Source organism: Cydia fagiglandana, chromosome 13 (assembly GCF_963556715.1).
Source record: "Cydia fagiglandana chromosome 13, ilCydFagi1.1, whole genome shotgun sequence".
NCBI classification, from domain to species: Eukaryota; Metazoa; Arthropoda; class Insecta; order Lepidoptera; family Tortricidae; genus Cydia; species Cydia fagiglandana.
Window position 1 is genome coordinate 7,201,103 of NC_085944.1, and position 24,958 is coordinate 7,226,060.

Here is a 24,958-nt window from a genome sequence, read left to right on the forward strand (position 1 = left end):
CAGGTAGTTAACTAAGTATTCTTATCGATCAATCAAGGTACGTAGTTATGCGTTTAGTTTAACACGAAAATCCACTTTCACGACTTTCACTAAGTATATCCCGCTGGGCTACCGGAAAAATATATTAACGTTTAAATTTCCTTCGCGCGACAGCGCTTCCTGTCAAGGTTAATAGTTAATAAATAAATGTATATTTATGCCGTAAGACGAGAGAGAACCGATCATTTAAATGACAATAGTAGAACGATGGGAACTAGTAGAAATTTAGTTCTTGCAATTAAATTCTAAAGACCATGTTACCGGGTTTTCGTTGATTGCCTTCATTACGAATGTAGAATTGCAGATCTTTCGGACTTATCTGGACCCAAACTCTCGAGACTTGACTGAAGCGGCTGCTAAGTGGCATTAATATCTTAATCATCTTATGTATGTAGTTTTGTCACATTACCTGTTGTTACGACAGCACTTCGTCCAGATAACTTGGTCCCAGTTGATCTAACCCCCGATTGTCACGCTAAATAAGATAAAAACCTGTCATCTTTTTTGTAAAATTTGTTGAATAACAATACAAGATTCTCGATACCTATTGTTTAGTCTGCACATGGTCCAGTTTGACTTTAGTCACAGGTCGACGTTGAGATTTTAGTTACATTGCGGACTGTGGATTACGTTCAATTCAACCGACCAATCAAAACCCGCAATGGTATGAAACTCGCATGCGAGTTCTCGCATCGTCTAAATCGGGCTTATCTCAGGTCGCTTGCACGCTAAGGGTGAAGACAATAAAATCGTATGTCTTCTTTTTGAAATTTTATTATATAAAAACACAAGATGCACAGTACCTATTGTTCAGGCTGCACTTGGTCGAGTTTGACTTGGTCTCGGGCCACCTGGAAGGCGGCAATGAGCGCGGCGAGCTCGATGCGCTCGCTGCAGCCGCTGGCGAGCCGCGCCTCCGCGTCCGACATCTTGATCAGCAGGGACACGAGCACCTCCGGTGGCAACTTCACTGGAGAACAATAAACTCTCTGTAGCTTCTAGCCTTAGGGCTCATGTAGACGGTGCGAGAACTCGTATGCGAGCTTCATTACTCATTGGATCGGTCGGCTGAATTGTTGTAATCTCAATGGTCCGCAATGTAACTAAAATCGCATGCAAGTTCGTGCACCTTCTAAATGAGCCCTTAGCGCTTTTAACAACATGATTCCTTGAATTGGCACAGCTATTGCACTATTTTAAAGAAAGTCACCTACGTCAGAGCACGCTTTATTTGCTAAGTATCCTCATGATTCCTTCATGGAAGAGTTTTAGGGTATTCTATTGTAAAGTGGCACCCTTGTGATACCAAATACATATGTTAATCCATTTGTTCACTCATTCGACCTATTGCCATGAGCTTAAGTGAATCGACTTTAGATCTTTACCTTAACAGGCTGCGTAACACCAATTGTATCTTTAGGTCCAGTTGCATCAACTACAATAGAAGGAATAACGTAACACAGCAGAGAAGCATAAAATAATCTATACAAGAAAATATATGACTGTGTTATGTTTACTTACTTCTTTGTATAACCGTATGAACTTCTGTCAATATATCACTGAGAGCCAAACCTTTTGCTATCTTGAGATCCTGTATATCTGAATAAAAGTTCAGAAAATATTGGCACAAGGGTCAATAGTTTCGGGCGAAATCTAAATAGTTAGGTACATCTAAATACCAACTGTAACATAGAGCAGATGTTGGTTGGAAAAGGCACTTATCTGGTTCGAAGGAGCATAATCCTACTTCACTTCTGTGATAATAATTGCTAACAAAGACATCGCATGTTAGTAATATAAATTGACTTGTGATTAAATTGTGTAAAGCCCTTGAGCCTATTCGCAGAATAAACTTTTGTGTTTTGAATATTAACTAGATCGGGGATTCCCAAGTTTAAAATGTAATCTCGGCGCACTAACCTAGCTAGGCTATTCGAAATAGATAGGTAACATCGTGAGGAGATTTGCGTCACGGCGCCCCTCTGCACTGTCTACCTCAGGGCGTCGCGTCGCACAGTTTGAGAACCCCTGACCTAGAACGAACAGGATTTAGAGAATCTGATAGAGTAGAATTAGTAAACCGACAAGGCATCTGGCAAGTACTTGCCAAACGACTCGCTCGCAACGAGTGCTAATTTAAAATTCGATTAAAAAGGATACTCTTAAAGCACGCAGCGAAGTCATTCTCATTGAGCAACCAGTTGAGAATCGCGTTGATGTCAGACCGCAGCGGGTGTCCAACGCAAGTGTACACAGTGTCTTCTGTAACGCGGCGGTACGCGAGCCACGTGCTTTGCAGTGTGTTGAGGACTTTACGCATGTCGCCGCCGGAGAGTGTGAGCAGCGCCTTTAATCCGTCTTCTGATATATCCACGCTAAGGAACAAACACTACATTAATACAATCTAAGACATTCTTGAGCAATCAGTTATTCCCTAAAACTTAAACTTATACCATGCCTAAATAATAGAAATTCATAAAGGAGGTAAATTTTCGTCGCTCGTACAGTGTAACAAAGTAGAGTGTGAGTGATATGAAGAATACATAACCCATTCCTTAAAATAATCCTGGGACATGTTCTATGAATTTCACATGGGGACAATATTCTTATTGACCATACGCTACTCTTTAGAATAAAATCTTGTAAATATTGATTTACGTGTAGCTTACCTTACGTTAAGTACCTTACATAAAACATAATATCAAAGATCCTTGTAGGACGAAATATTAGATCTATAGTACTCTATATATTTTAACGACAAAAATATCTCAATAACTTACGTATTTAATCAGTAAACTAAGTAATTAACTTATCAAGAATAATGTGGAATAATGTGTAGACTCACTGATACCAATTATCAATGGAAAACGTGTACCCAAGCAAAATAATCTGTGCGGTCAAACAATCACGTATCTTATTAAATATCAACTAGGAGATTAATGAACCATTAATGTTATCTACTGGTATTCGACTATCAATATCATTGCTATTAGGTATAGGTACCTATGTATTTTATCTACTATTATTATTACGTATAATAGATGTACAGTTTTAGTGGCTATACATGTAATATGCATGGAATTGGCAAAAATTTCATTTTTGGTACAAGCTTTTATCGCTGACTATACTTTTCTTACGACAGACAACTAATACTCATCAAGACAATTCTAAAAAACCCTAAAACAATTAGGTTACGTTGTTTCATCACAGAGTTCCTATGGCCACCTCCTGTCTCCATCATCAGATCAGCTCGATGGTACCATAATATTGCATTGTCATCCGATTTATACATGCATGCAAAATTTCAGCTCAATCGGAAACCGGGAAGTGGATCAAAAACTTGCAAGATTTGATTACACACAGACAGACAACGGTCAGGTGAAACTAAATAAAAGCTTGTAAAAAGGGTGTGATCAATAGCTACAGCGCATATATTTTTGAATTCGCAAAAAGGCAAATATTGCATACAATACAAAACAAATTGGCATGAAAAAAATAGCAGTGCAATATTTTAACTGCAGAATGTGAACGATACTCAAAATGTACAAACTATTATATCGCATGTTATATACAGTTCGCGCAGGGTATCGGAGGATTCGCAGGCAAAAGAAAGGAACGGGGGAGCGTATACCTGGGCGGTGATGTGAGAAACAAGTGTCGTTTATTTTCACTAATGGTAACATTCCATTTCTAACCGCAGCTGCATTACCGGTACTGAACGCGTTGCTGTCATTGTCAATTTCCATAGTAAAATTGACAGTAGTGCAGCTGTCGTTGGAAATGGAATGTTACCCTTACTTACCTACTCGTGCCACGTGCTTAAAAACAGACAATAAGGTATACCTATTGGCAGACTAATTGGTGGAATTAGGTTACAGGGAATCAATCACTCTCAAAAAATGCATATAACAAGCATTGTAAATATTATAAAAAATCTTATGGTATTTAATAAACAAAAATATATATAATCAAAATCATATAGGAACAGGAACCATAGGCTTTGCAGTATATACTGAAATTAAAAGACGTTGTGCTGTAACACGATCAGCTGTGGAGAAGCTCACGAAAATATGGAAAGATCGCCGAATAACCAAAAACACAAAGGTTCGACTCATGAGGTGTTTAGTATTTCCAATTTTCTTGTATGGAGCTGAAACATGGACAATCCGTGAAAAAGATCGCAAGAAGATTGACGCACTTGAAATGTGGTGCTGGAGACGGTTGCTGAGAATAAAATGGACGGCTCGCCGTACTAATCTCTCCATCCTAAAAGAGTTAAATGTTAAGCAAAGACTTTCGTCGATTGTGCAAGTGCGAATACTGAAAATGTTTGGACATATCATCCGCCACGAAAAGTCGATGGAGCGGTTGGTAGTGCAGGGTAGAGTGGAAGGTCAACGTTCTCGTGGCCGATCTCCTACAAGGTGGACGGATCTCATAAAGTCCACGACGAAATGTTCCCTGACTGAGGCTGCTCGGAGTGCCACAAACAGAGAGAGATGGAGGAGTATCGCAACAGCCACAATAAACATAGAAAAGGACAACCCATAACCACGACCACTCTGACAAGAGTGTACGACTAAGGAGGAGGAGGAGGATATACTGAAAATTTCTGGATTTTGATATATGAGACGACTTATTTTTTCTAAGTGGCTAGTTCCAGGAATTTTCAGTATGCCCTAAATACTAACCTGACTAATTTTTAAAATAATGCACGTTCTCTGTGTAGTTCTATAATACTTTACAAATAAATATAAATGGAAATAACAATAGGTATTGAGAATGACTAACCCCTCTGCAGCTGCGACTTCGCGTAGGCGCGGCACGACCTGCGCGGCGTGCAGCGGCGCGAAGCGGAACCGCGTGCACCGCGACTGCAGCGCCGGGATGATCTTGCCGAGGTAGTTGCAGATTATGCAGAAACGCACGTTCTCCGTGTACTTTTCTATTACTGGAAACAAAGAAAAGAAAGGTTTGTTTGCATTGGCTTAAATATTTTGTATAGGTACTTCACATAGTAGTGAGTGGGTTAAGTACATAAGTACCTATCTATGATAGACGAAATCGGACGAATATACCCAACTCACACAGATTAAATAATTAATTATAGACTAGCTAGCCTGTAAGCTCGTAAGTTGATTATTACCCATATAACCATTCCAGTCGCAGAATCATCAAAGTGGTAACTAAATGTCAGATGTGTCGTAACAGAGTCCACACAATGTGTCTAGAATTGTTTCGAAACAAAGTGTCGTCGCCGTGTCTACACTTTTCCGTAACAAGGTGTCGACACATTTGTGTGCACTTTGCGTGCGGTTTGCGACTAAATCTGACAGCAAATTTGTGACAGCAAATGTCAATATAAAATACCTCTCGAAAACCAAGGTTTGTCAAACTACTATTAGTGTCTCGTGTGCTCGTAAGTAATTCTAGTAAGTCATCATGGGCGATGCGAATGATAAAAATAGACCAAAACCATATAAACATCCAACACCCGTCAACCTTTTACAGAAAAGTTTTTAAAGAAATGCAATTAGCTACTTAGGTCAGCCAACGAATGCTCAAAAAAGTTGTAGAGGGAAATGCTCGGAACACAATTTTTGACTCTGTAACTTGGTTTGGACAAGTTAGGAGGTGAACATATCAAAAGTCCCCGGCCGTAGCCCTTGAGCGGGGGGAAGAGAGGGGGCTTTGAATGTCCCATTTTCCGGTGTTTCGATTATATCTCGGAAACTATGCATCTTAGCGACATGGCCACTTATACAAAATGAAAGTTAATTTAATTTGTTACAAGTTTATTCAGTCAATTTTTTCGATATGTTGAATAGTTTTTGAGATATCCGCTCTTGAAAGTTTATTTAGGGCTCTCAATTTTATCTTGATATATCTACATCAGTGAAGGTGCTAGGTCGTGTATGGTATCGTTTTCGTATAAATCTGGGTTGCTGAATCCATTTAAGGTATCACATTGAAACCATTCCACAAAATTTAAAAAAGCTTTTTAGGGTTCCGTACCTCAAAAGTAAAAAACGGAATCCTTATAGGATCACTCGTGCGTCTGTATGTCTGTCTGTTTGAATACACAAAATAGTTCTTTACCTATAGATGACAGGAAAACCTATTAGAAATGTGCAGTCAAGCGCGAGTCGGACTTAATGTACGGAACCCTTAATACGCGAGTCCGTCTCGCACTTGGTCGGTTTTTTTTAACTCCTCTTGACGCTTAACCGCTGAACCGATTTCGTTGAAATTTGGTATAGAAATAGTTTGCGTCCCGGAACAGGACATAGGATAGATCTTATAACCAAAATCATCTTTTGAAGGTGTGAAAAGTGGCGTGGAAATTTGTACGGGAAATCAATAACAGCTGAACCGATTTATATTAAATTTGGGATGGTCTACATCTTTGATTTAGTTAAAAATGATAAAAAAAACATGACTTCAAACCTAAACTTAAACAGTATTAACTTCAAGAAGTCAATTCTGAATTCCTCCCTACACCTCATTTCACACCTTTGAAGGATGATTTTTGAGATAACTTATTATGTCCTGTCTCGGGACTCAAAATATATGTGTACTAAATTTAAATTAAAACTGTTCAGCAGTTTAAGCGTGAAGAGGAGTTTAAAAGAAAGTAAGTTTATATGTTTTTACTTTGGAATGGTGTCAATGTGATACCATAACTAAATTTGGTACTGCGAATTTATACGAAAACGATACCAAACATGGCCTCGTTTTACTGTTGTAGAAGTCAAAATAAAATTGAGAGCCCTAAATTCTTATTACTTGACCAAACTTGTGTAGAAGGAAAAGGAAAAATAAAAGTCTTCGGCAGGAATATAAGACACAAATATTTTTTTTTTTGCGTTACGTTTTCAATCATCAAATATAAACATACCTTGATTATATTATTCTAGTGAGATCCTCACAGATAAACAAAAACATTTACTTAAAAAATTACAAGGTCGAAATGTCATGGAACTTGTGAGAGTAATACGTGAAAAATAAAAACTTTTATGACAAAAAAATCTGGACACAATTTAAGAAGCATCCTATTGCGTCGAGGAATCATCTGTATTTTTGCTTGTTTCATTACCTCCTCGCTTCTTTTTTTGTCCTTTGTATTCTGTAGCAATTTGTTAGATCTGAAAATAAAGATAACTTGCGTCGTCACGGATGTCGATTTATAGGTTTTAGGGAGTGCAGAATTCGAAAACGATGATCATTTTATAATCCAAGATGGCCGCTACGTATTTTGTCATAAAAGTCGTCATGAATATCATTTTATAGGTTTTAGGAAGTGCCGATTTCGAAAATGATGACCAGTTTGGAATCCAAGATGTGTGCCGTGCACTTTATCATAAAAGTCGTCATGGATATCGTTTTATAGGTTTTAGGGAGTGCAGAATTCGAAAATGATGACCATTTTGGATTCCAAGATGTCTGCAGTGCACTTTGTCATATAAGCCGTCATAGATGTTGATTTATAGGTGTTAGGAAGAGCAGATTTCGAAAATGATGACCATGACCAACAAAACGACATCCATGTCGACTTTTAACATAGTGCATGGCCGCCATCTTGGATTCCAAAATAGTTATTATTTTCGAAATCTGCGCTGCCTAAAACCTATAAAATGGCAGCCATGACGACTTTAATGACATACTGCATGGCCGCCATTTTGGATTCCAAAATGGCCATCATTTTCGAAATCTGCGTCCCCTAAAACCTATAAAACGACATCCATGACGACTTTTATGACATAGTGCATGGCCGCCATCTTGGAATCCAAAATGGTCATCGTTTTTGAAATCTGCGCCCCCTAAAACCTATAAAACGACACCCATGACGACTTTTATGACATAGTGCATGGCCGCCATTTTGGAATCGAAAATGGTTATCGTTTTCGAAATCTGCGCCCCCCAAAACCTATAAAACGACACCCATGACGACTTTTATGACATAGTGCATGGCCGCCATTCTGGATTCCAAAATGGTCATCATTTTCGAAAGCGGGGCCCCCTAAAACCTATAAAACGACATCCATGACGACTTTTATGACATAGTGCATGGCCGCCATCTTGGAATCCAAATTGGTCATCGTTTTCGAAATCTGCGCCCCTTAAAACCTATAAAACGACACCCATGACGACTTTTATGACATAGTGCGTGGCCACCATTTTGGAATCCAAAATGGTCATCATTTTCTAAATCTGCGCCCCCCAAAACCTATAAAACGACACCCATGACGACTTTTATTACATAGTGCATGGCCGCCATTTTGGATTTCAAAATGGTCATCATTTTCTAAATCGGGGCCCCCTAAAACCTATAAAACGACACCCATGACGACTTTTATGACATAGTGCATGGCCTCCATCTTGGAATCCAAAATGGTAATCATTTTTGAAATCTGCGCCTCCTAAAACCTATAAAACGACACCCCTGACGACTTTTATGGCATAGTGCATGGCCGCCATTTTGGATTCCAAAATGGTCATCATTTTCAAAATTGGGGCCCCCTAATACGTATAAAACGACATCCATGACGACTTTTATGACACAGTGCATGGCCGCCATTTTGGATTCCAAAATGGTCATCATTTTCGAAATCGGCACTCCCTAAAACCTATAAATCGACACCCATCTCGACTTTTATGACAAAGTGTTTGGCTACCATCTGCATGCAAGACATTTCTATTATTTTTACGTACAAAAATGGCCCCCTGTCAACTTCCAACCGAGATTTAATCGATAATTTATTCGATTAATGTTCAGATTAATTCAATTTCAATATATGTTAGGTCGACTAATCGTGATTAAAATTTGAGGATTAACTTTTTTTATTCCATTAATTAGTCGAATAAACAGTTAATCTATTAAATCCCATCTCTGACCACGTCATTTTTACACTTTGAGAATATCTGAAAACAAATGAACACAAGGAGCCATTTTGCAAATCCAGTAACTTTGTTATTACTTTTGACAGCGCGTGTCATGTGTCTACACAGAGTCGACACAAAGTCGAAACATTTGCGACTACTTTGTGACTGCAATATTTCTCAGCCTTAAACCATATTTATACATCATAATTAACAAGTTTCGTAGTATGTAAAGCGTTATTTCTGTTATTTAAGTATAGTATACGCATCGAAGTACTAAAAATGCATCAAATAATATATTTATGAACACAAGCACTGAGAAGTAAACAATTTCATTTCCGGCTAAACTAAAACAATGTGGTGGCGCGTTGATTATATTACACTTAGTTTATCAAATCACTCGAGCAGTTTAATTCCCCATAATAATTTAAGTCCTATTGTAATATAAATGCAAACAATATATAATTACGTCTTGTAATCCGTTTTAGAGATGGCGTATTAATGTCACTTACTTTTATTTAACTATTTTTCCATCTGACAGTTTCCATTTGACAGGAACAAAATGAACGAATGAACGAATGATTTTGGCATAAAGTAGTCGCAAACCCGAAACAATGTGTGCACACGGCGACCACACTTTATGTCACTTTGTGTCATGTGTCGACCCTTCCCCATTTCTGGTAACTGTGTCGACACGGCGACGACTCTGCGACTGGAATTGTGACCGAAACAGACGGTGTCGACACAAGATGTGTCTACACCGCGTCGTAACGGCGACTGGAAATGGTTGTATGGGTAAACAAGACGCAAGCTTAAAAGCTTGTTTATAAAAGCCTCTCTTCTCTACCTATAACAAACTATAATTTGTCTTCGGTAATCCTATAGTACAGTCAGCCAAGAAAGTCACTTTTTTGGCTGACCGTACGTACGTACTTATTCCAAAGAATAAAAGCAAAACCATTCGCATTTCTTTTTCCAGGTCTATTCCCTTGAAAGTAACTTAATAGCGCCAAAGATATAAAGGTTAAGGTCGTTTCTATCAAGGGATGGGGAAAATTGTTTAATTGTTTAATTGTTTATTTATTAGACATTCATAAGCATAACAGATGCACTAAATCGCTTACAAACCAGCTATACACTTCTTCTTCATCCATTTTTTCATTAAATTAAAAATTAAATTAAAATTATTATAAAATTTTTCATGTCACACATTTTTTGGTCAGATAACGACTCAGGAATACTGAGAGCTCTTTGCCAAAACTACCAACACTATCCGCGAATATGTCGATCTGCGGGGCAAACTTGGACAAGACATTAAGAAGCTCTAAAGCCCGAGCCGTGGGCGAGTTAGCGGCGCGGCGGGTGCGCGCGGGGCACCCCGCGAATAGGCGCGCCGGGCGCCGCGCGGGCAGCGCGCTCAGGCCCGGGGGACAGGGACGCCACACCGGGACGAACAGGCCGAGTCGAGCCAGTACACTCGGATTATTTACTGTGTTGTTTATTACTCCATAGTAGTGTAACAACAACAACAGTTTCCGCCTGAGCTCCAGCGTATGAAGCCCCACCATACCCGAGACGAAAAGCGAAGGATACAGGAGAGGGTAGTATCCATACTGCCTCTTGTACAGGTATCGGGCGAATCGTCTTTGGACTCTCTCCACCATTAACTGGTATTTTTCCTCCCTGGGGTCCCACGCTATGGCTCCAAACTCTAACTTGCGCCGGACGTAAGCATTGTACAACAATATCGCTACCCTGATGTTTTTAAACTGCGCGGATACCCTCATTATGAACCCGAGCGTTTTCGTAGCGGCTTTACACGTCTGTGTTATATGTGTACGGAAGTCCAGCTCCACATCCAGTTTGAGTCCCAAATCAGATATTTCACTGACTCTTTCAAGCGGAACGTCTCGAAGATGGTATGCAGCGTACACTGGTGAACGAGCCCTAGTAAAAGTGACGGTTTTACACTTAGATGCGTTAAATTGCAGTTTGTTAGCATCACTCCAATCTACAACAGCCTCAATATCTTTCTGCAGTTTGGCACAGTCATCCCGTTCACCAATCTGCAGGAAGAGCTTGAGATCATCTGCAAATAATAGGCACCTAGAGTTTCTGACGACCTTCGGTAGATCGTTGATCATCAGTAGAAACAGAGTCGGTCCCAACGTGCTGCCCTGACTAACACCTGATCGGGTGTAATATGGCTGGGACTGATATCCGGACAATGCTACGTACTGACAACGACCACGTAGGTAATCTGCAAAAAAATTTATCAGCTTAGGCGTGAATCCGAACCCAGCTAACTTCTGTAGCAAAACGTCATTGTCAACCAAATCGAACGCTTTTTTAAAATCAAAATAGGCCGCGTCTACCTGGGACCGGTGATCCATGGCTGTATTCACATAATCTATAAAGCAGATGTGATTTGTTGTGGTTGATCTACCAGTCCTAAAGCCATGTTGAGCGTCATCAAGTTGAGCGGCCGTTTGATTTTTGATTCTATTGTTGACAACGGTTTCGAAGACCTTGCCAAAAACTGACAGCACCGCAATGGGGAAAGAGACTGATGTGTCTATTGTGGGTCAAGGTTTGCAAGATCCAATATGTTTTTAAGCTTCTAAGACCCACTTCCCATACAACCATTTCCAGTCGCCGTTACGACGCGGTGTAGACACATCTTGTGTCGACACCGTCTGTTTCGGTCACAATTCCAGTCGCAGAGTCGTCGCCGTGTCGACACAGTTACCAGAAATGGGGAAGGGTCGACACATGACACAAAGTGACATAAAGTGTGGTCGCCGTGTGCACACATTGTTTCGGGTTTGCGACTACTTTATGCCAAAATCATTCGTTCATTCGTTCATTTTGTTCCTGTCAAATGGAAACTGTCAGATGGAAAAATAGTTAAATAAAAGTAAGTGACATTAATACGCCATCTCTAAAACGGATTACAAGACGTAATTATATATTGTTTGCATTTATATTACAATAGGACTTAAATTATTATGGGGAATTAAACTGCTCGAGTGATTTGATAAACTAAGTGTAATATAATCAACGCGCCACCACATTGTTTTAGTTTAGCCGGAAATGAAATTGTTTACTTCTCAGTGCTTGTGTTCATAAATATATTATTTGATGCATTTTTAGTACTTCGATGCGTATACTATACTTAAATAACAGAAATAACGCTTTACATACTACGAAACTTGTTAATTATGATGTATAAATATGGTTTAAGGCTGAGAAATATTGCAGTCACAAAGTAGTCGCAAATGTTTCGACTTTGTGTCGACTCTGTGTAGACACATGACACGCGCTGTCAAAAGTAATAACAAAGTTACTGGATTTGCAAAATGGCTCCTTGTGTTCATTTGTTTTCAGATATTCTCAAAGTGTAAAAATGACGTGGTCAGAGATGGGATTTAATAGATTAACTGTTTATTCGACTAATTAATGGAATAAAAAAAGTTAATCCTCAAATTTTAATCACGATTAGTCGACCTAACATATATTGAAATTGAATTAATCTGAACATTAATCGAATAAATTATCGATTAAATCTCGGTTGGAAGTTGACAGGGGGCCATTTTTGTACGTAAAAATAATAGAAATGTCTTGCATGCAGATGGTAGCCAAACACTTTGTCATAAAAGTCGAGATGGGTGTCGATTTATAGGTTTTAGGGAGTGCCGATTTCGAAAATGATGACCATTTTGGAATCCAAAATGGCGGCCATGCACTGTGTCATAAAAGTCGTCATGGATGTCGTTTTATACATATTAGGGGGCCCCAATTTTGAAAATGATGACCATTTTGGAATCCAAAATGGCGGCCATGCACTATGCCATAAAAGTCGTCAGGGGTGTCGTTTTATAGGTTTTAGGAGGCGCAGATTTCAAAAATGATTACCATTTTGGATTCCAAGATGGCGGCCATGCACTATGTCATAAAAGTCGTCATGGGTGTCGTTTTATAGGTTTTAGGGGGCCCCGATTTAGAAAATGATGACCATTTTGAAATCCAAAATGGCGGCCATGCACTATGTAATAAAAGTCGTCATGGGTGTCGTTTTATAGGTTTTGGGGGGCGCAGATTTAGAAAATGATGACCATTTTGGATTCCAAAATGGTGGCCACGCACTATGTCATAAAAGTCGTCATGGGTGTCGTTTTATAGGTTTTAAGGGGCGCAGATTTCGAAAACGATGACCAATTTGGATTCCAAGATGGCGGCCATGCACTATGTCATAAAAGTCGTCATGGATGTCGTTTTATAGGTTTTAGGGGGCCCCGCTTTCGAAAATGATGACCATTTTGGAATCCAGAATGGCGGCCATGCACTATGTCATAAAAGTCGTCATGGGTGTCGTTTTATAGGTTTTGGGGGGCGCAGATTTCGAAAACGATAACCATTTTCGATTCCAAAATGGCGGCCATGCACTATGTCATAAAAGTCGTCATGGGTGTCGTTTTATAGGTTTTAGGGGGCGCAGATTTCAAAAACGATGACCATTTTGGATTCTAAGATGGCGGCCATGCACTATGTCATAAAAGTCGTCATGGATGTCGTTTTATAGGTTTTAGGGGACGCAGATTTCGAAAATGATGGCCATTTTGGAATCCAAAATGGCGGCCATGCAGTATGTCATTAAAGTCGTCATGGCTGCCATTTTATAGGTTTTAGGCAGCGCAGATTTCGAAAATAATAACTATTTTGGAATCCAAGATGGCGGCCATGCACTATGTTAAAAGTCGACATGGATGTCGTTTTGTTGGTCATGGTCATCATTTTCGAAATCTGCTCTTCCTAACACCTATAAATCAACATCTATGACGGCTTATATGACAAAGTGCACTGCAGACATCTTGGAATCCAAAATGGTCATCATTTTCGAATTCTGCACTCCCTAAAACCTATAAAACGATATCCATGACGACTTTTATGATAAAGTGCACGGCACACATCTTGGATTCCAAACTGGTCATCATTTTCGAAATCGGCACTTCCTAAAACCTATAAAATGATATTCATGACGACTTTTATGACAAAATACGTAGCGGCCATCTTGGATTATAAAATGATCATCGTTTTCGAATTCTGCACTCCCTAAAACCTATAAATCGACATCCGTGACGACGCAAGTTATCTTTATTTTCAGATCTAACAAATTGCTACAGAATACAAAGGACAAAAAAAGAAGCGAGGAGGTAATGAAACAAGCAAAAATACAGATGATTCCTCGACGCAATAGGATGCTTCTTAAATTGTGTCCAGATTTTTTTGTCATAAAAGTTTTTATTTTTCACGTATTACTCTCACAAGTTCCATGACATTTCGACCTTGTAATTTTTTAAGTAAATGTTTTTGTTTATCTGTGAGGATCTCACTAGAATAATATAATCAAGGTATGTTTATATTTGATGATTGAAAAAGTAACGCAAAAAAAAAAATATTTGTGTCTTATATTCCTGCCGAAGACTTTTATTTTTCCTTTTCCTTCTACACAAGTTTGGTCAAGTAATAAGAATTTAGGGCTCTCAATTTTATTTTGACTTCTACAACAGTAAAACGAGGCCATGTTTGGTATCGTTTTCGTATAAATTCGCAGTACCAAATTTAGTTATGGTATCACATTGACACCATTCCAAAGTAAAAACATATAAACTTACTTTCTTTTAAACTCCTCTTCACGCTTAAACTGCTGAACAGTTTTAATTTAAATTTAGTACACATATATTTTGAGTCCCGAGACAGGACATAATAAGTTATCTCAAAAATCATCCTTCAAAGGTGTGAAATGAGGTGTAGGGAGGAATTCAGAATTGACTTCTTGAAGTTAATACTGTTTAAGTTTAGGTTTGAAGTCATGTTTTTTTTATAATTTTTAACTAAATCAAAGATGTAGACCATCCCAAATTTAATATAAATCGGTTCAGCGGTTATTGATTTCCCGTACAAATTTCCACGCCACTTTTCACACCTTCAAAAGATGATTTTGGTTATAAGATCTATCCTATGTCCTGTTCCGGGACGCAAACTATTTCTATACCAAATTTCAACGAAATCGGTTCAGCGGTTAAGCGTCAAGAGGAGTTAAAAAAAACCGACCAAGTGCGAGACGGACTCGCGTATTAAGGGTTCCGTACATTAAGTCCGACTCGCGCTTGACTGCACATTTCTAATAGGTTTTCCTGTCATCTATAGGTAAAGAACTATTTTGTGTATTCAAACAGACAGACATACAGACGCACGAGTGATCCTATAAGGATTCCGTTTTTTACTTTTGAGGTACGGAACCCTAAAAAGATTTTTTAAATTTTGTGGAATGGTTTCAATGTGATACCTTAAATGGATTCAGCAACCCAGATTTATACGAAAACGATACCATACACGACCTAGCACCTTCACTGATGTAGATATATCAAGATAAAATTGAGAGCCCTAAATAAACTTTCAAGAGCGGATATCTCAAAAACTATTCAACATATCGAAAAAATTGACTGAATAAACTTGTAACAAATTAAATTAACTTTCATTTTGTATAAGTGGCCATGTCGCTAAGATGCATAGTTTCCGAGATATAATCGAAAAACCGGAAAATGGGACATTCAAAGCCCCCTCTCTTCCCCCCGCTCAAGGGCTACGGCCGGGGACTTTTGATATGTTCACCTCCTAACTTGTCCAAACCAAGTTACAGAGTCAAAAATTGTGTTCCGAGCATTTCCCTCTACAACTTTTTTGAGCATTCGTTGGCTGACCTAAGTAGCTAATTGCATTTCTTTAAAAACTTTTCTGTAAAAGGTTGACGGGTGTTGGATGTTTATATGGTTTTGGTCTATTTTTATCATTCGCATCGCCCATGATGACTTACTAGAATTACTTACGAGCACACGAGACACTAATAGTAGTTTGACAAACCTTGGTTTTCGAGAGGTATTTTATATTGACATTTGCTGTCACAAATTTGCTGTCAGATTTAGTCGCAAACCGCACGCAAAGTGCACACAAATGTGTCGACACCTTGTTACGGAAAAGTGTAGACACGGCGACGACACTTTGTTTCGAAACAATTCTAGACACATTGTGTGGACTCTGTTACGACACATCTGACATTTAGTTACCACTTTGATGATTCTGCGACTGGAATGGTTATATGGGTTGCACCATCCCAATAACCCGGGGTTAAGCAGTTAAACCGTTAACCCAGTGTCAAATTGTACTGTTAACCATGGTAACTCCAGGTTTAACCGGTTAACCCCAGGTTAGTGGAATGGTGCAAGTGGGCCTAAGTAGGTATAATGAATCAACAACATATCAAATCAACGACTTTATTGTAAAACGCAGATGGAGCTAGAAGCCCGCTGCACGCGCCTCAGCGCCTTCCTGTTCATGATGAGGGAGTGGCGCGGCTCGGCGGCGGCGGGCGGGGGCTCCGGCGGCCGCGCGCGCCCGTTGCTCGCCGCCGGCGGCGCCGCGCGCACCTTCACGCCGATCACGCTCGCCACTAGGTTCGTGAACGCAGTGTTTACCTGCAAATATTGCATTACTGTACAACCTGATCGTCGATCTAGGAACTCAAGACAAAAACGGCCGTTTTAACTTTGGACGCATAGATTGACGAATCCAGCAACATAAAAACTAGTTTGACGTATTCAAAAGGTACTTAAATACACAATACAGTACGTAGCGGTCCCCTTTTTTAAATACCTGTCGCAAATTTAAATAATCACGATTATTTAGCAGTGGCGCTAGTGTGCACGTTGATGGGCTCTTCAGCGTTGTTGGAACATAGTTATTTGGTAGACAAAGTTGTTGTTTAGCTCCTCGTGCTAATATTGATACCTGAGCAAGCGAAATATCTCAACATTGAATTACTTTTAATTACTGAACGGCGAACGTGCATTCGTAAATGTTCGGAGATTGGTCTACTCCTACTGTTTAGAGTTTGTGCCATCCACGCGGACGCGCCCCACTCTTCTTCCTAATCACTTATCTTATAGTACAAGTGTGCAACGTTTTAGCAGTGTAGTAGTTCAGTCTATACACATTAATTAGCACACATAGCTATGTGTGCTAATTAATGTCTATAGACTGAACTTACCTACTACTACTTACCTACCCGACTGAACTTACCTACTTACCTACTACTACTACTTTGCTGACTTATTAGCTAATAAATATACTGTGTGCAACTTCACAAAAATACAATTTTTTTAAATTTTGTATTTGGTTTTGAGGCGCGTTTAACTTTTTCGCCGCCATTGACTTGATATAAAGTCAGTACATTTCGTGCCCCCCACGCCACGACTTGATATGTTATATGGGTTGTCTACGTGCAATTTTTGACATGGCGTTGATGACACTTTATTACTTCATTGACGTGGCGGCGAAAAGGTTAAATTGGATCAGTTGTCACATGACGCGATACTGCAAATTCACCCACCATTTCACCTGTCCTCGCTGAACCTTTATAATTCTCTAGTAAATGCTCGGAAGCAAACTTCTGCACGCACGACAGCCGCACGGCCCTCTGGTGCTCCAAGTCGGACTTGTTGCCAAACACGGCCAGTAGAGGCTTCTTCACTTCCGCTTCGAATATGTTCTTTACAGTCGTAATCCAAGTGTTTAAATTCTCGAAACTTTGTAAATTCGTTAGGTCATAAACAAATAATACTACCTGAAAGGAAAAGACATTCGTCAATTTTGACAGCCGGCTTAGCACGGTAGCGCCGCGACAATATTTCGTCCGCGAGACAGACTATCCGTCTTTTTCTAACTAGGTATATTAATTAGAGAGCGACAGATAGTCCATGCGGGCGAGATACTGTCGCGGCGCTCTTGTGCTACGCCTACTGATCTCACTAAAACATGCATTTTTAAATAATGTATATTTATAATATAACCAAGCACACCATGACTTTGGATCTGTTGTAGTGAGCAGGCGAGTTTTCTGTCAGACAGACATTTTATAGCGAAAATACTTTGTGCATGCCTAAAAACATAAGCCATAAAGTACAAGGCAATGAGAAGGCGTATTATATTTAAATTACGACTTAAAAAAAAGTAACTTAAAAGCAGTTTTCTGTCAGCAAATGAGCCTTGACATTTATGACCAGCAAATCTTAGATAGGTTTACTGTTATGGTAGCTTTCGCCGCTCTAAGCGCCTTGGTGGTCCTCAGACAGCATTTACCAACTCCTGTAGGTGTACGCGGTACACTACATTGCGTGTGCTCACATCAGCAGCGTAGAGGTAGTTTTCCAGCATGCGCGTGGCGAGCGCGTTGCCGGCCACGTCGCAGAGCTGCAGCGGCACGGCGGGCCGCAGCCCGAGACACTGCCCCGCCATCACCTCGGCGCCCTGCGTGCCGCCGGCGGCCGCTGTGCCGCCCAAATAACGCGCGCATAGGCTGCTCTAAAACACATACCCAGATACAATTTTATTTTACTATGTAGCTTTCTGCTGACGCTACTTCACATCTGATTTCCGATTTAGTGTTAGGTATTCCATCTTATTAATCCTTTTTCAGGCTCAAGCATAGTGATAATATAAATTCAACCCTAGCACTCCGATTTAAGGTTTAAATTAGATTGCACTTTTGCAAAAAAACAACATATTTAAGTTGTGTTAAGTAGGTATTAACCTAGATTGGTGCGGCCTGGAAGAGGGATCACGCACAATTAAAGTAAAAAAGGTGAAAATTTAATTATTTAATAACATTATTCATAGTTAAAAGTAAGTGATTAACTGCCAAAGCAATTAAAATATATAGGTTATATGTTACTTACTTTGCCAGTAGATGGTTCACCAACAACTGAAATTTTAACTGTTCTATTCTGTAGTTCATCTTCTTCACTGTCCGACATTGTATTTTGGATTGTATAATTATATTGTATAACAACCATAAAAATAAAATTTTAAAAACTATTTTTAGAAGTTGTTGCAAAGTACTGAAAGTTAAGACTGTTACTATTAATTGTAGTTAATATATTATAATTTACTATATAATGTTCTTATTATAAATATTTCTTTTTAATTTAATTAAAGTAGTCAACACATGGAATCTCAGTGACAAGAGTTTCATATTTCTTAGAAAACTTTTGTAATGTTTGTACAAGCAATCACCATAGCAACAGCACAAATCATACAACCCAAACAAGTGAATGTCATGTCATACATATTATATGTGTGGCATTAAGTGATTGCTGCTTCAATAACAAATGGTTATAAAGGTCACTGAGCAGTTATTTAAATATTTTATTATGTATTTGGCACATAAATATGTATGTTTTATATTACACACTAAAACACTAAAAGATTTTTTAGGCTACATGATATGTGGCTTTCCATCACAGAAGGGTCTCATATAATAAGAAATTCTGATAGAATGGCCCTTATTGCACATGAAGCATAAGAACCCTTCTCTATGGAAAGCTATTTATCATATAACTTGCCGAACAGACTGGCTCAATACTAGGGATGTACCGACTAGTCGCCGACTAGTCGGGAAAGCCGACTATCCGGCCACATTTGTAGTCGGCGATTAGTCGGCGACTAGTCGGCAAAAATGGCCGATTAGTCGGCACTTTATTAGTGAAAGAATACCATATGTTTTATGTTTATTTCACTAAAATACCTATTCAGGATGCATACGAAAACTTTTGTTCATATAAATAATTGACCGTTTGATCGTTATCGTATGTTGGTGCGCTGGTGTTTTCCTCTACAGGTCGATCTCAACTGATTCTCGTGTAATTTCATGTGCAAGTTCGACAGTTAATTATTATACTTTTTATTTATCTTTCTTCTTAGGCTAGGTCATTTATAATATGAATATAAAAGTAAAATATAAAAACACTTACAAAAAAATAAAAAATACATATAAACACATAAAAAACCTAACCTAGGGTGCCGCCGGCAGCGGGGCAGGGCCCAAGCTGCCGGTGGTCAGGGCCGCAGAGTGAGGAACCGACGTACTAAATATACGCGCCGTGTCCAAAATTACCGCCTTCTGCATCTGACCCTTGATCCAGCCACCCAGCGAGAGTCTCTCTAGGTGTTGGTCGAGACTCTTCGCTAATTATTATTATTGTTATTCAGTTTTTGTTTTTGTTTTAATGGTAGAGCCATGAGGTACTATTAATGTTATTGCAAAATTTAGAGACTTAGACAGGGCTCGTGAGGGCTAGACGTTGCTCGTGAAGACGCTGACCACAGGGGATAGATTCTTAACTGGCGACTTCATACGGGAAATAGAGCCTTGGAAATACCTCCTACAATCTGTACTGACTGGTCTGCTCCGGATCGTAAAATAAAAGAACTAAAGACAGATATTGAACGAAGATTCTTGTGATAGGTCTTTGAACCTGTAGAGAACACCTTTTAGCCAAGCTAATATGATGAATAGCGCAACTAAAGGAGCAAAACTATTGTTTTCCACCTGAACTTATACGAAACTAATGATCTGGCCGACTAGCCGACTAGTCGGCCGACTAATCGGCTATTCGAGCGCCGATTAGTCGGCTAGTCGGCTAGTCGGCCAAATCAATAGTCGGTACATCACTACTCAATACTAATTTTGGCATTTCAAATTGTTGTGTTCTTCTTTCCTTTTTATTAATATTTAAGGTTATAAGTTGGTCTGTAAGGTCCATAATAAATATTTGTTTTAGATTGTCAGCTTTTGATTTTTTTTTTATTTAGGCCCACACAAAAAAAAATCACCAAACACATTTGTTTTTACAAATGTGTTTGGTGATTTTTTTCACATTCAATACTGGTAAATCCCACCGGTGGCTTTACATTCAATATTGGTAAATCCCACTTTACTAAAATCAAAATAATTCTTTTATTAACACTTTTAGTGCCAAGTGCCTCTTTTCCTATACAAAATAAACCCACCTAGCAGTCTTGGCAGTGAATGTGTTAAACAAAAAATTAAAGTCTACTTACTTCTGCGAAGTGCATTCTGTGCATCATTGGTCATGGCATCTGCTTCATCCAGGATTATCAACTTTGGTCCGGCTTTGAAAATAGTTCTAGTGGAGGCAAAACTCAGTATCTGTCCTCGCACAATACCTATGCCTCTGTCATCTGATGCATTCAACTCTAACACCTGTGAAGATTATCATATACTCAGTGCATTTAAATTAAATGTAAGAACTATGTACAATGATAACATAATTAACCTAGGAAGCATTTATTACTTTAATGCATAAAGTTATTTTAAGATTTGTAAGCTCTTGAAATAAATATTAACTGTAACTAATGTAAAGAACCTATACAATAATTACAGGGCCCAAGAGTCCCAAGACACAGCCAGTTTTTGTGTTCTCCAGACATAAAGGAATTCAGCTTCAATTGACAACATTTCAAAAATTTCAATATCCCTAAATCGAAAACCATTTCGAGAGGGGCTCCTGTAGATTACAAAAAAATATATTTTATATATTTTTTACGATTTTTTGTATTCAAAATCTCTAAAAATAGTTAAAACGGAAATTGACGTCACCCAGCTGCTTCAGTTCTGCCACTACAAGCAAAGAAATGACTTCCGATTGGGTTGACATTGTCATTGTCATTGTCACTTCACTACCAGTGACACTTGACAATGGTTTACTAACAGTTCACATTGTTCGGATATTTTTCTTGTGTGATTTTATTATTTACGACACTGAATTATCACGACTTTCCAAACGACCCTGCATTTTAATGGACTCTACGGTACTTTCTTTAACCATGACCTATTTATACTCCCACAATAGGTAACCTAGCTACCTTTAAGAACGTCCCGGCATTTCAACCGACGCTCTTCTACCTACGTATTCTCTACTTCTGTTTAGAACCAGACATGAGAAATTCATAGTTACATACATTCTGATATTAGGTACATACATTCAGATGATCTTCGCAAATAAATAATGCCCTTGTAGGTACATGATCCCAGCCGGCTGCTGCACACCACTGAGCTTTATTGTCCGTCGGAACAGTAAAAAGCTTCTTTTTCGCCGACAAACCAGTGTTGTTTTGGCATGTTTTGAAAAAACAATGTTTAATACGAGGCATTTCTAGAAACAAATATTATTGAAAACGGGATGAAAACCAATCGTTTGACTTGAGTTTTGAAGTTTGTGACACTTGTTAATTTGTGATTTTATTTTTAACGTTTGAAGTTATGTGACTCGCACTGTTGTCTATGCTCAAACGTAAATTAATTCAACGTTTTTTCCAGTGTATGAAACAGATCCGTGACGTCACGATTCTCACAAATGACGTTTGTTACATACGCCCTTTTGTTTCAAGTAACAATATAAATAGATTTTATGACCAAAATATAGGACTTACGCAAAATAAAAAAAATACGGGTACCTTAAATTAGTGCGTTTTTTCGATGTAGACAATAAAAAGTAGCACTTAAAAATATGAAATATTGTCAATTTATAATCAATACATTGAACTTTTTTAATAGCATTATAGACCCAATAAAAGCACCCACAGGTAGAATATACATGTCTTTTTGGATTTTTTAAAGATCAAGAAAAAAAAAATGTACAGAAAGCAGGGTAAGTACTACTACAAGTTTCTAAGAAAAAAAAAACAGCTTGTATTTCGCATTGTATATACACTATGCATATCATGCATATGGAGTAGGTATACACAATTGTTAAATACTAACCATAGAATTGAATTGCTGAGGAGTATACATTTGTTTGGCACATGCTAGAATCGTAGATGTCTTGCCAGTTCCAGGGGGGCCGTAGAACAGTAAATGTGGTAACTGGTTCTCCTTCATAAACTGGTTGACTGGAAACAACAAGAAAACAGTAATTCACTGTATTCCACACTTGATAACCTTACAAAATGAAATTGAAAATACTTACTTGTTTTGATAATATCATCGTGAGATACTAAGTCTTCTAGTTTAGACGGACGATATTTTTCAACCCTGTACAGAAAATACAGTAGATATTAACGTGTTCAAATTTGTTTTAGAAATAATGCCGGTTTATTGAAAGGTGTACTTACCAAGGCAAATTTTTCGTAGCGTCGCCTTGAGTCATTATGAGCGAAACAATATGTTGCTATATTTATTTTACTTAAGATTTGTGTACAAATTATATTAAATGAGAGTAAAAGAACAAGAAAATCTCTTTTCAACGTTGAAATCGCGCTCAAATTGCAAAACATTCGTCTTTGACTTTTTGACATGACAATTGACATTGACAAACCGTTAGTAGTGTTGCTATACTAAATGTGTTGTTATATAAAACAGAAGTAGTAGTAGTAAATGCGCTGTGTGCAAGAGTGATGACCAGTGACCGGTATCTTTAACACATTCACTACCCCCGACACACATGTGCGTGCACCGTCATACAATTTTGTTCCTAGGCCACGCCCCCTGTCAGTGAATGCGTTAAAAGCGTTTCACACACACAAGCCAAGAATATAATACTCACTAGAAAGGAGCACACAAAGCACTGACGACGGGTACGCAGCTATTTAGAGACGGTAGAGATATCTGCATCTCACGTCTCCGTATTGCTGCGTCCCTGTCGTCAGTTACAGTCTACCGCGAATATCGAATTTCGTTATCTGCCTCTCTCTCTACCGTTCGATATGCGCAAGTGTGATAATAGACTAGACAAAAAGATTAAAAATCGCTCTCCTTCTTGATGCGACTGGCAAATCATATTACTTTTTGGCAACCGGGTTTTTTAACCTAATTAGACCCTGCTGAATCCGAATTTGTTGCCCGGTTGCTCGATCGAAATCTTGACCGGAAGTGAGATATTTGACATTAAAGGTCCCTTTTTTTCGTTTTTCGTAAATAACTCTTAAACGGTGGCGCATAGCAAAAAATGTTCTATTACATAAGTAATCTACATAAAATTGCCTACAAGAAAGATTTAGTACAATTTTCGCTAGGATCAATATTCAAAGAGATTTCAACGCGGGAAATTTAACTATAATCACTTCTAAGGTCCCGTTTTTTAGGTTTTCGTAAATAACTCATAAACGGTGGCCAATATCAAAAAATGTTGTTAGACTTTAATAATCTACACAAAATTTTGAATAAAAAAGTTTCAGCACACTTTTTGCAGGGATCAATATTTAAAAAGATAATAAAGAGGGAAAGTTAATTATAATAAATTTTAAGGTTCCTTGTTTTTATTTTTTCGTTAATAATTTGAAAAGTATGACGCATATCAAAAAAAGTCTTATACATAAATAATAAACGTAAAATTTCCTACAAGAAACATTTAGAACACTTTTCGCTAGGATCAATATTTAAAAAGACAAAGCAGCGGGTAAGTTAATTATAATCAATTTTAAAGTCCCTTTTTAGTTTTGTGTAAATAACTCGTAAACGGTGTCCCATAGCAAAATAGGTTTATAATAACAAATTATCTACATAAAATTTCCTCCAAAAAATATCTAGAACACTTTTCTCTAGGGTCAATATTTCAAGCGATATTAAAGGAAGAAATTTAATTACAATCAGTTCACAGGTCACTTTTTTTTAGTTTTTCGTAAATAACTCGTAAACGGTGGCCCGTTGCAAAACAATATTCTACATAAATACTAAACATAAAATTGTCCACAAAAAAGGTTCTTTACACTTTTTCGCTACGATCAATATTTAAAGAGGTATTAAAGGGGGTAAGTTAATTATATTCAATTTCCAGGTCCCTATTTTTAGGTTTTCGTCTATATAGGTAAAGAACTATTTTATTTTATTTTATTTTAAAAATGTAGACCCAGTAGTTTCGGAGATAAAGGCCAGACCATCCCCCCGATGGTAATTTTTTGTATTTTAATGTTTTATTTTGGGGGGAGGGGCTTTATCTCCGAAACTATTGGGTCTAAAATTTTGAAAAAATATACAAAATAGAACCTCTATAGATGACAGGAAAACCTATTAGAATTATGCAGTCAAGCGCGAGTCGGGCATTACTTAGTTTTTGAACCGATCCCGACAGGTTTTTTAAAGGCAATCACTCGCGTTTCACATATACAAAATACATTGTTAAAA

The 24,958-nt window shown here is 38.3% G+C and overlaps 2 protein-coding genes across 2 annotated transcripts; both read right to left on the reverse strand.

Annotated features, from left to right (window-relative positions):
• Positions 1-797: 797 nt before the first annotated feature.
• LOC134670136 (replication factor C subunit 5) lies at positions 798-23,133 on the reverse strand. Its single transcript, XM_063527823.1, has 8 exons — positions 22,951-23,133; positions 22,806-22,870; positions 22,601-22,728; positions 20,878-21,040; positions 4,831-4,990; positions 2,200-2,414; positions 1,561-1,638; positions 798-1,009 (listed from the first exon to the last, which is right to left on the reverse strand). Exons 1-8 carry the CDS (start codon positions 22,983-22,985, stop codon positions 843-845), a joined length of 1,011 nt encoding a protein of 336 aa, XP_063383893.1. The 5' UTR covers positions 22,986-23,133; the 3' UTR covers positions 798-842.
• LOC134670138 (ras-related protein Rab-28-like) lies at positions 16,226-19,218 on the reverse strand. Its single transcript, XM_063527824.1, has 4 exons — positions 18,714-19,218; positions 18,163-18,339; positions 17,369-17,602; positions 16,226-16,454 (listed from the first exon to the last, which is right to left on the reverse strand). The coding sequence occupies exons 1-4, from the start codon at positions 18,828-18,830 to the stop codon at positions 16,254-16,256; spliced, it is 729 nt and encodes a 242-aa protein (XP_063383894.1). The 5' UTR covers positions 18,831-19,218; the 3' UTR covers positions 16,226-16,253.
• Positions 23,134-24,958: the final 1,825 nt, after the last annotated feature.

What these genes read in the sequence shown, in the direction of transcription:
- LOC134670138 (XM_063527824.1), bottom strand. Translation starts at nt 18,830, where the DNA reads ATGGTTGTTATACAATATAATTATACAATCCAAAATACAATGTCGGAC. An exon ending in ACTACCTCTACGCTGCTGAT is followed by an intron (nt 17,603 to 18,162) that starts GTGAGCACACGC and finishes TTTTCCTTTCAG; the next exon opens with GTAGTATTATTTGTTTATGA. An exon ending in CAGCGAGGACAGGTGAAATG is followed by an intron (nt 16,455 to 17,368) that starts GTGGGTGAATTT and finishes CAATATTTGCAG; the next exon opens with GTAAACACTGCGTTCACGAA.
- LOC134670136 (XM_063527823.1), bottom strand. Translation starts at nt 22,985, where the DNA reads ATGACTCAAGGCGACGCTACGAAAAATTTGCCTTG. An exon ending in CGATGATATTATCAAAACAA is followed by an intron (nt 22,729 to 22,805) that starts GTAAGTATTTTC and finishes TGTTGTTTCCAG; the next exon opens with TCAACCAGTTTATGAAGGAG. An exon ending in ACAGAATGCACTTCGCAGAA is followed by an intron (nt 4,991 to 20,877) that starts GTAAGTAGACTT and finishes CTTTGTTTCCAG; the next exon opens with TAATAGAAAAGTACACGGAG.